Here is an 11,563-nt window from a genome sequence, read left to right as displayed (position 1 = left end):
CTGAAATTTTTGTTTTTTCAAAACCGAACCGAACCGAAAAACTGAAATAACCGAACCGAATTTCAAAATTTCGGTTTGGTTCGGTTCGGATATTCGGTTTCCGGTTTTTTTGCTCACCCCTAACTCCCTCTATTTCCTCATAGTTGAAGCGAAACTTTTCGACACGAAGTTTAAAAAATGGATGTTGAGTGTTAAATAAATAAATAAAATAAGAAAGAGAGAAAAGTAGAGAGAATAAAGTAGAAAGTGAAAAAAATAGAGAGAATAAAGTAAGAGAGAGTAAAGTAAGAAAAAGAAAAAAAAATTACCCCTATATATAGAAATGACTCAACTATGAGGGAGTAACATTTTTCGATAAACTAAAAGAAAAGACATAGGAGGATATAATGAATTTTCCTCCATGTGTTGGTAATTGTCTTCTTTCCTCTTTTTTTTTTCTTTTCTTATTTATTGTCCTTTTTGTTTTTTCAAATAGGGATATTAGTTCCTAAAATCTCTAATTTTGGCCAAAATTTGGTATATTCTATTAATTTTAAAATTAGTCTAAGTTATTATAAATTTTATGTTTTGTTTATTATTTCCTAATTCAGTCCAAATAAGATATCTTCAGCAAAAGGGCAACTGTAAAATATTTACGATATTTTAGACCACTTTTAATTTTATAGCAAGTAGTTATAAGATATTTTTAGCAAAAGGGCAACGGTAAAATGTTTACGATATTTTAGACCACTTTTAATTTTGTAGCAATTAGGATTAGAGCCACGTAGAGATCTTTCTTTTTCTGAAATGAAAAAAGGAAACATATGCGCAGGTAGGGGTCAAACCTACGACTGTCTGCTTAGGAAACAGACGCTGTATCCACTGAGCTACAGCCTACAGGCGCTTTTTGTACCTTGTTATAATATTTTTTATTTACTAATACTCCATTTGTTTTGTCTTCAGCAGATGCGACCACCGTTAGACAGTACTTTTTTCAGTAGACAAAATCATTTTGGATGAGAACACAACATGCTTGTGCAATGAGTCCAAACTTTTAAAATGGAGGGTCAAGTCAACAGGCGATTTATATCAACTCGTCACTGAAAATAAAAACCCATCAAATTTGGATGAGAAAGCAACTATAAAAATCTCATTTGGGAGTTCTTCAACAATTAAGACAACAGCTCTGAGTTTCACCTTACCAAGTCCCAAAATTCTAAAACATAGTCCAACACTTTCTATATACATATTCACATAAAAAAAGTAAAATAAGTAAGCAGACATTACATCATTCAAACAGCATTTATGCCATCACAATCTTTCACCTAATAGGAAGAGACTCCTTAATCTTCGAAAAGGACGATGATTTGTAAGAAAAGCACGTGGATTGTTCGTAGACAAACATGATTCTAATCTTCAAGTGTATCATCTACCATATGCAGAAAAACAGCATTAGTAGGCGCCTTCTGTCGTTCCACTTAAAATATGCTGCTCAAGAAGCCCCTACAAGGGAGGTCAACAGAATTCATCAGCATGAGATGCAACCTTGTAAATGGATGATATGATGATCTCTAGATATCCTTACCATATTCCTTTCGATTCTTTGGCCTTATCTCTGCAAGTGTGGTTAAAACGATCAGTAATGGCTGGAGGTGTGCTCAGGTTTCAGTTATGCAAAACTCAAGTTAAAAAATTTACCTGACTTTTCCTTCAAAAGAATCATTAATCTCTTCGCCACTTGGCCTTTTCTCGAATGTCGACAAGAGTTCGTATTTCTCCTTCTTGGGAGATTCATCGACCCTCTTGTACAACTGGTATTCGTACGGGTAAGACATCCTAATAACATAAGTGTTCACCACAAGTTCTAAGCATCGATCTTTAAAAAAAATGTCTTGGAGGGCAGAAAGCATGCTGTCTAATATCACTCAGAGGAGGGTTATGACCTCACCTGAGGGCACCCATGATAGGATATTGGGTTCCGTAATAGTAGAGTAACCGGAAGAAGTAGCATATCTCAAATGAAGCGGCATATGCTAATCTTTCCTCCCGGCCCATAGTCTGCATAAGTAGCAAATAAGAATTTCATGAGAGCATGATGAATTACGTAATCGCATCCAATGATGACTGTTTACTTACTTGCATGATACCACTTGAACCTGGTACGTCCTAAAAATTTCAGAAATACAATTATATCAGCTATCCTGTTGGACAATCAACACAAACATAACCACAGATTTTGACAAAAATTACGTTTCTTTAAAAAAAATTGACATCAGTTCTTGTGAGGAACCATTTCTGACCACAAAAATGAGAACATAAATATGGCAAAGTAACTGGCGACGGAAGCTACACCTGGCTTTAAGAAGTCTTTACCTTTTTGGAAGTTATCGTTTTCCTTATTGTTCAGAGATTTTAAAGTAATGACCTCTTAAATAATGCCGAGGGAAAGACCTAAAACCCTCTCAATTTTATCCAAAGCATCTGGGAATTTAAGAGCACAAGTTCAAAACAGATTCAGGTTTAATATGAGAAACCAACCCTGAGCTTAGGATTGACAAGGATGACTGGACGATGAGCGGCGGCATCAGTCATAGCTTTTAGGTCCTGCATTTTCTCGAGTCAAATTAACACAAAACTTTTGCATCTCCATAGGGTGTGCTTCAGGAAGCAACAACCATGTATTTTCTCAAATTACTTACACCAATAATACAGTTCCCTACTGCATTTTGTGGAGCCACTAAGATATAGATGCCATCTTGCTCCTCAACCTCTTTAGCACCTGTAGATCATTTCAATATGTTTGTTTTCGCATAAGTTGATATTTAAGAAATAATTCCATTGCTAGAATCGTAGCAGTTTAATGAGAACTGCATGGTAACAATGTCTACCTCCTTTCAAGGGTCAAGGTGTTTGTGAGAAGAAATATATTGTTGAAAGCCTGAGTTTAAACTATAGTTGCAAGAATATAATTCGTGAAATTCCTCACCTATGGAACCGATATTGACGAAGGTACCCATAACACCATCGTCACCCCAATCCATGAACTCCAAAATCTTCCGAGTTCCAGCAAGCTGCAGTGGCATTCCAGCTAATGCTCCTTCTCCCATAGACCCTTGCACACAGACCTGCAAGAAACTTGACTACTGATACATGCAACTGTTTCGATAAACTAAATCAATTAGATAAAGCTTCTGAGAACCTTGACGCGCTTTCCATCATCCGCAAAGGAAAGAGCAAGAATACGGACCAGTTCCAGTAGAGTACCTATGCGATATACATCCTGAGAAAAAAATTCATTCACTTCTAAACAATTAAGAAGGATGGAAAAGAACCAAAAATGAAAATGAAGTTTCTCACCATTTCTGGATTTAGCTCTGGGATACTGATTTCCACCTTCAGTTAAAAATGCTAAAGTCATTATACATCATTATTAGATGAACCTTCAGATGCAAAATTAAGGAAAGTATAGTACATTAGCTACATAATGAGAAAAACTAAATTTTAATGTTTAACAATCAAATAGGTATATCATGTATGTTGATTCAGTTACATACATTACTCAAACCAGCCAATGTATATATATTCAACCCAAGTATCGACGGAGAGAATATATCAATTGTGAAAAACAAAAAAGAACATAGATAATCACTTTAACATTCATCAACTATCTCTTAGCAAAGAAATATGTTTGCTACTAATAATACATACAAAACATTCAGAATATTTCGAATAATGCACCTGAACATGTAATTAAGAATAAAGAAAGGACATGAATCAAACTGTCTACATGTGATGCAAAAACTCAAAACATGAGAAGATAAAGACCTTCAATCGAGTTTTCCCATCTTCTATTGCTCGTTTTGTTGCTTGCAACACATCCTCATAGAAGTATTCCCTGATTTCTCTAGAGTGAGGAATGTTATTTAGTTTCGTCGGTATTCCTCTCCATTTATTCTGCAGATAGTAATGGCCAAATAACAAACCTAAAAAATTATTAGTATTCGACTACACAAGGCTGTCAGTTCAGAATTAAAAAATTACGCGTACGAATGTTTTGTTGAAATAACCTTTTCCAAAGATAACGAATCCAATTGGTTCTCATTTCTTACAAGTTCACCTGCGAACAAGTGAGATAAGTTCATTAGGTCAAAACCAGTTACATGAAACTACAAATACTAATACGACAACCAATGCAAATACTGATATAAGTGGGTGTAAAATTTATGCAATTCCTGTAAATTAAAAAGCATTTAAAGAAATAGGAAACTGGACCTGATTTTGATTTTTCTTCTTTATCTTTTTGCAATCTCAACAACAAAGAATTAATCTCTTCAAAAACTACTTCTTTTGCACGGTTTCCATTGATCTGTAAACAAGTAAAAACTTGCTTAGTAAGCATCTATATTCATGACTTAAAACTAAGTAGCCTGATTATCAAGTTTCACAGACCTTAACCATTACGCCCGAGTAGGTCGATAAGATTGATTCAACATTTCTCTTATATATTTCTAAACGCGACTTCACCTGAGAATAGTCAAACATTTACCTATGAACAGATCAGGTTTGCATACAGATCTCCAGGTCCAGATAAGAACAGACATTAGTTATTTTAGAAGTTATTTTGGACCTTTTCCTCTGTGTCATCAGGACGAGTAACAAGCCTGTCTTTAATTTCTTCATTTTCTGGTGGGAAGTTTTTCACATGATAGATTTTTCCTGTCAAAGGATCTAACCTTCTCCCAACACATCGGTCAATTAAAACATCATCAGGCACCTAATGAAAAGATAACATCAGAAGTCAAGAGAAGTTACAGAAGCTTTCCTGAAATAGAGAGCTTTCCAGGTATTACTCTGAGCATATTCCATTTGTAGAAGGAATCAAATTTTATATGTTTGTTTCTGGTGAAATTATCATGTTATCAGTTTGGATATCTATCTAGTTCTGGAAAAAATGTGTTGATCCAGTGGTGTATACCACAAACTATATGAGAAAATGCAACTTCGGACCGTGAAGGGATAATGATTATTAGGGTACATACCTCGAGCATGACATATATATCAGGCCTAATACTCCGTTTCTCCAAACTCTCTGCTTGGGCAGAACTTCGTGGGTATCCATCTAAAAGCCATCCTTTCTCCTTCACATCTTTCAGAGATAGTCGGGTTGTCACCATCTGTTATAAACACAAAGTGTTAGCACAGCTAATTCACAAACTAAAGAAGAAAACAGTTAGTCGATCATTTTTCCTACAGCTGTGACGATTTCATCTGGTACCAACCGACCCGAATTCATGAACTCCTTTGCCTTGTTTCCAATTTCTGTACCTGCTGATACTTCAGCTCGCAGAATATCTCCCGTTGAAATGTGTACTACTCCAAACTGAATAAACCAAGCAGGGGAATATAAATTGAAATGTAACAATGAAAACTGCTAATATAAATTCTTCATTATTGAATAACAGGTGTAATTAAGTAGAGAAGCAGAAAATATACAAGAGATTTATGAAGCCTCAGCAGGCTATCATTAAAGAAGATGCCAGGCTCTTTTATACCACCCCCCCCCCAGTAAGATAACAGTGGTGTTATGTCAGGTTATAGCTCCGTAAGGCTTTCTGGAAGCCTGAGAAAATAAGTTTCTGTAACTGGTTTGGGAGCTGGTTCAGCAATCTTCAAAGTCGGATTTAAAAAAGAGGTAGTACACATTCCATTTCAGGAGTCGATTTGGAGCTACAAAACTCTTCATGCGCATTTTTTCTTCCTCACACATATCGTTTGACATGTGCTAGACAATGCTGGATCTCTTTCATCTTTGCCTTATACAGATATTTGTTCCACTACCTCTAAAAGCTGAGATATAAAAAACAAAGAAACTCTTCCTAAAAAGATAAGTGGAGCAACTTCAGCGACAGGAATGAAGTACAGAATGGACTAACCTTTTGAGCAATCATCTCACACTGTGTCCCCTTCCCTGAAGCCGGGGCACCTGATATCATCACTCTCAGTGGCTCAGTCGCCGAGCTTACAATTTTGAGCGTCTATTTCAGAGAATGAGAGAGATTTCAGTATGTAGATACACAGAATTTCCATACTTAGTACACTATTTTAGCAAAGCTTTCTCAATATGATAAAAAGCAGAAATGTTCTAAGTTCACTGAAGTGGCATGAGAGCTTTCCATTGTTCAAGAACTGAAGTAAATTAGGACTCCTAATATTAATTAGGAAAGAATATACTGAAATGGCTGTCAAAAAAAATCTTTATAGCCGTCAATAGCCACATTTTGGAATTCAAACAAAAACCTAGCGAATTGCTCGGTAAAATCACAAATAGAGGATGCGAAATACAGAGAGGTAGAAGGAATAATCAGACCTTTCGCAGAGGTTTGACCTTGATGGAGGCATGGCCGCACGAGTGAGCGTGATGAGATGTAAACTGTAGCGGGAGAGAAATAGATGAAAAATGGAGAGAGGGAGAGAGAGAGGGGTTTGAGGGAGGAGGGAGATTGGAGGTTAGAGAGAAAGTGGCAACGGCTGAGCAGCTCAACATGGCTGCAAACTCACACAGAGAGCGGTGGGAGTGTGTGTGATAGTTGTGGCCAACGGCTCAAATTAACGGACAAACTGCCGCCAGAAAATGAAAATCCATAACCACACAAAATAGAATAAATAAAAAAAATATAGTATTCCCCCGTTTCTTTGTTAATAAATAGTATGTTAAAAGTATAGTGAATAAAGTTGTTGAGTTATTTCTTATTAAAAAAAAATGACTCAATTATTTGGAACTTTTCATATAGAAAAATGAGGAAGGGAGAGAGTGCTATTGTATTAAATTTCAGTGGAAAATGATAGAAATTCATGGGTTAACCATACTAGTTTCAGTTATATTTAGTTTCAGTTGTCAACACCCTCCCTCAAACCCTTCAAGGTGAATCTTGGAGGGGTTGGACTTTTTTTTATGATCGATTGGACAATCGGCCCAATTTTTTTTCGATCGGTTGGACCACTGGCCCAAATTTTCAGCCCAGTTATACTGCTGGGTCAGTCATTTTTTCGGTTTTAGCCCAGATATACTGCTGGGTCAGTTAAATTTTGACCCACGGTCGGCGACCCGCTCTGATACCATGATAGAAATCCATGGGTTCCACCCTAAAACCAATTGGTGATAAGAGGAGAGGCCCATGAGACTTATATACTAGTTTCAGTTTTCTTTTGATACCGATGTGGGACAGTTATATGTTATTGTTGAAAGATATGAGTATTATTCATTCAACTTGTTCAGAGAATTACAATAGGTACGCCTCCTTTAAATAGGCCAAGAGTTACATAAAATTGGCAAGATTTGCCATAATACTCATTCCCTAATTAATTTTTTTTCCTTGCTTACCTATTTTCCTTACTTACATATTTTCCTTTCTAACACTCCCCCTCAAGTTAAGTAATGAGATTACCGATACTTAACTTGCCCAATACCTCATGGAAGCTTCTTGCATCGACAGCTTTCGTGAGTATATCCGTCAACTGATCTTCAGATCTCACAAAAGGAAGTTCTACCGTCTTGGCCTCTATATTGTCCTTGATGAAATGTCGATCCACCTCGACATGTTTTGTCCGATCATGCTGAACTGGATTTTCAGATATACTGATTGCCGCCTTATTATCACAGAACAACTTACATGACTTCTGTGAGTTTAAGTTCAACTTAGTCATCAATTTCCTCAGCCACAGAATCTCAGTCAACCCACTCTTAATCCCTCGAAATTCAGCTTCTGCACTTGACAAGGCTACCACTTTCTGTTTTTTGCTTCTCCACGTGACAAGATTTCCTCCCACAAAGGTAAAATATCCAGCACTTGATTTTCTGTCATTTGGGTTCCCTGCCCAATCAGCATCCGTGAATCCATGAATCTCTAAATGTCCATGATTCTCGAATAGAATCCCATGGTTCGCTGTCCCTTTCAGATATCGAACAATCCTCAGTGTTGCTTCCCAGTGAGCTACTTGAGGTGCATGCATAAACTGACTAACTACTCCAACTGCATAAGCTATGTCGGGTCTAGTGTGGGATAGGTATATCAATTTCCCAACTAAATGTTGATATCTCGTGCGGTGAGTGGCTTCAGCTCCTTCAACTATCCGCAGACCATGATTCTGAACCATAGGAGTATCTGCTGGCTTACAGTCCAGTAGTCCTGTCTCGGTTAACAAGTCAAGTACATATTTCCTCTGACTGATGAAGATCCCCTTCTTTGACCTTAGCACTTCTATACCCAGAAAGTACTTTAGTAATCTCAAGTCCTTCATTTCAAACTCTACAAACAAATTCTTCCTTAGCTTTCTTATTTCCTCTTCATCATCTCCCGTGAGAATCATGTCATCTACATAGATGATGAGGCATGTAATCTTTCCTTCTCTTTTCTTCAAGAATAATGTATGATCAGAGTTGCTTTGTTCATACCCATACTTCTTCATTGCCTCATAGAATCTCTCAAACCAAGCTCTAGGTGACTGCTTTAGCCCATATAGTGTTCGTTTTAGTTTGCAAATCTTTCCTCCGTCGAAATCTCCAACAAATCCAGGTGGTGGCTCCATGTAAATGGGCTTCTTCACTTCCCCATGTAAGAATGTGTTTGTCACGTCGAACTGATGTAGTGGCCATTCCCTGACTGCCGCTATTGAGAAGAGCACTCGAATAGTACTCATTTTTGCTACCGGTGAGAATATTTCAGCATAATCAACTCCATAAGTCTGAGTGTATCCTTTGGCCACAAGTCTCGCCTTATACCTTTCAATCGACCCATCTGGCCTCTGTTTGATAGTGAAGACCCATCCGCATCCCACAGTTCGAACTCCATCAGGTTTAAGACATACTTCCCATGTATTGTTCTTCATCAGAGCTCGCATTTCTACTAGCATTGCTTCTCGCCAGTGAGCAATTTTCATAGCCTCATCGGCCGTATATGGGATTTCTTCTTCTTCGTAAAGTGCTGCTTCAAACGCCCTAGCCATCTCTGTTAGATTTGCTTTAGCCAGATTCGCCATAGAATATCGGCTTCTACTAATCCCCTCAGGACTGTATCTCTTAGCCGGGACCCCACGAGTAGTTCTGTTGGGGAGTATATAGCAGTCGGTATCACCATCAATTGCTGCATTCTCATTCTCGTCTACACCAAAAGTGTCAGGAGTAATAACTGTATTATCTGAGCTAGTTTCAGGAATTACCTCGGATATCACAAGAGGAGGAATCGATTCAGGCGTAGGCGGTTGAGGAGGCTCTACAGTAGATGTGACTGACTCGGCAGTGACACTAGCTTGTTCTGTTGGTTCCACGTTCGAGATACTTGGATGTGGCATCGGAAAACTGAGGGGTCCAATTTTATCACACTCCCCCTGAACAGCACTCCCCCCTGACCCCGAGGTTGGGTGTGATAGAAGTATTCACTTTCTAGAAAATTACAATTCATGGTTGTTATAACCTTCCTAGACCCCGGGTGATAGCATCGATAGCCCTTCTGATTTACCCCATACCCCAAAAAAATACATTTTATTGCACATGCAGAAAATTTTCCTCTTTCGTGTTTCAGTACATGCACATAAACGGAACAACCAAAGAGTTTGAGCGGAAGTATGAGAGGTGGGGGAATATCAGTAAGGGATGCGAGAGTCTGCAAAGGAGTTTTCATACCCAAAATTTTTGTAGGCAAACGATTAATCAGGTAGACAGCAGTGACAACAGCTTCGGGCCATAAAAATTTAGGAACATTTGAGTCAAAAAACAGGGCTCTCGTGACCTCTAGGATTATCCTATTCTTTAGTTCAGCTACACCATTTTGTTCAGGAGTGTAAGGACAAGTAGTTTGATGAACTAACCCTTTTTCTTTAAAAAAAATCAGTCATGTCTTTGTTAACAAATTCCCTACCATTATCGGATCTAAGAATTTTGATCGTGGTTTGGAATTGTGTCTGGATCATTGTAAAGAAACGGGTAAATTTTTCAAAAACGTCAGATTTATGCTTCAAAAAATATACCCAAGTCAATCTAGTGCAGTCATCCACAAAAATGAGAAAATATTTAAAACCATGATCACCAATAATAGGAGCTGGACCCCAAACATCGGCATGCACTAGAGAAAAAATAGTCTTAACACGAGTATCACTTGATCTAAAGGATTGTCTGTGGTTTTTTGCCAAAACACAAGATTCGCAAGTAATATCCTTAAAATGGGAAAACTTTGGAAAAAACAATTTTAAATACCCCGAGGATGGATGCCCCAATCTGCGGTGCCACAACCAAGCTTCCCGATTTGCAGATCCGTGAGCAAGCATCGCAGTGCCACCTTGTTGAGTAATCTCATCCACATAATAAAGACCTTGACGCTCAGTGCCACGCCCAATTATCCTCCTCGTCCTGATATCCTGTAATACACAGAAATTTGGATGCATTAGTAACGTACAGTTTAATTCTTTCGTCACGTGGCTGATAGACATAAGTTTATGAGATAATTTGGGCACATAGAGGCAATTTGTAAGCTTCAGGGTTGGGGATATTTCAATGGTTCCACTCCCACCCACAGCGGTCAACTCTCCATCGGCAGTTTGAATTTGGCTTTTAGTTGCCCCATTAAATTCACAAAAATCTTTCAGATCGTAGATCATAGTATCAGTTGCCCCACAATCAAAAATCCACTCACTCTCCTTAGGGTCAATTTTACTTTGGGCAATGCATGCAATAGTATATTTTCCAAGGGTGCAAAACGATTTGGGCTTAAGAAGGAACTTTCAGACAGTTTTGGGGTCAAACGTGGAACATAGTTTTTCTGGGGTCCTAACTGTAATTTTCCCAGGTCATATTGCATATATTCTGAACTATAAGGACCAGAAATTAAATTACTCATGCTTTGGGGTTTATTCTGAAAATCAAATTGGGGATCGGGGTTTCTCAACCCTAATCCGTTACCTCCATATGACCCGCCTCCTTTCTTCTCCACGAAGGCTGCCTCGCCGGGCCTGCCGCCTCCACCCGGTTGAGGACCGGTATCTCCTGTTCTCCCACGGGTGTTAGTCATCTCCCTATTCCCTGCTCCTTGCAGAAATAATCCGCCTCCATCTTCGACTCCGATGGCTAATCGAGCTTTAGCCTTTTGATTTTCATCCCACCATTCCGGAAATCCAACGAGGAGGAAACATGTATCTCGAGTATGTCTTTGTTTTCCGCAATGAGAGCACCAAAATTTTGATTTGTCGGGTTTGAAACCGCCTTGGCGATTGGGCTGTTGCGCGGCGGTTCGTGGTGGTGGCTGTTTTGGTCGCGGTGGTGGCTGGTTTCTTACGGTGAACCCGTGTCCGACTTGGCCCGATGATGATCCATCGTTGATTGCGCCGGTCTGGAGATCGATGTCTGCTGCCGGCATGATTTTCAACCACGTAGCTTCTCGTTTTACCAGACCGTATGCGGTCTCGGCTGAGGGCAACAGGGTTTCCTTGAGAATATCCCTTCGGATCCCGTCATATCTTGCATTCAAGCCTGTTAGGAATTTGAACAGCCGTCTTGTTGCTACATACGTTCGAAGTTGGCTAATCCCCTTGTCGC

The 11,563-nt window shown here is 38.8% G+C and overlaps 1 protein-coding gene across 2 annotated transcripts; it reads right to left on the bottom strand.

Annotated features, from left to right (window-relative positions):
• Positions 1-1,080: 1,080 nt before the first annotated feature.
• On the bottom strand, positions 1,081-6,602 carry LOC121803100 (adenylate kinase 5, chloroplastic-like). Of its 2 annotated transcripts, XM_042202805.1 has the most exons (19): positions 6,347-6,602; positions 5,913-6,014; positions 5,231-5,359; positions 5,019-5,153; positions 4,607-4,753; positions 4,429-4,503; positions 4,252-4,345; positions 4,047-4,096; positions 3,805-3,933; positions 3,337-3,372; positions 3,179-3,259; positions 2,966-3,104; positions 2,679-2,758; positions 2,518-2,583; positions 2,116-2,145; positions 1,928-2,037; positions 1,678-1,815; positions 1,565-1,594; positions 1,081-1,482 (listed from the first exon to the last, which is right to left on the bottom strand). In XM_042202805.1, exons 1-19 carry the CDS (start codon positions 6,521-6,523, stop codon positions 1,458-1,460), a joined length of 1,773 nt encoding a protein of 590 aa, XP_042058739.1. In that variant the 5' UTR covers positions 6,524-6,602; the 3' UTR covers positions 1,081-1,457. The 2 variants fall into 2 exon arrangements, with proteins under 2 accessions (XP_042058739.1, XP_042058740.1); XM_042202806.1 differs by lacking the exons at positions 5,913-6,014; positions 6,347-6,602 and having other exon boundaries at positions 5,263-5,359.
• Positions 6,603-11,563: the final 4,961 nt, after the last annotated feature.

Source organism: Salvia splendens, chromosome 5 (genome assembly GCF_004379255.2).
Source record: "Salvia splendens isolate huo1 chromosome 5, SspV2, whole genome shotgun sequence".
Lineage (NCBI taxonomy): Eukaryota > Viridiplantae > Streptophyta > Magnoliopsida > Lamiales > Lamiaceae > Salvia > Salvia splendens.
This window is presented reverse-complemented; position numbering and strand designations above follow the sequence as displayed.

Excerpts from the sequence above, each read along its gene's own strand:
- LOC121803100 (XM_042202805.1), bottom strand. The coding sequence starts at position 6,523 with ATGTTGAGCTGCTCAGCCGTTGCCACTTTCTCTCTAACCTCCAATCTC. Across the intron at positions 3,260-3,336 it reads CAGAGCTAAATCCAGAAATG|GATGTATATCGCATAGGTAC; the intron begins GTGAGAAACTTC and ends TTTTTTTCTCAG. Across the intron at positions 1,483-1,564 it reads AAAGAATCGAAAGGAATATG|GGGCTTCTTGAGCAGCATAT; the intron begins GTAAGGATATCT and ends CCTCCCTTGTAG.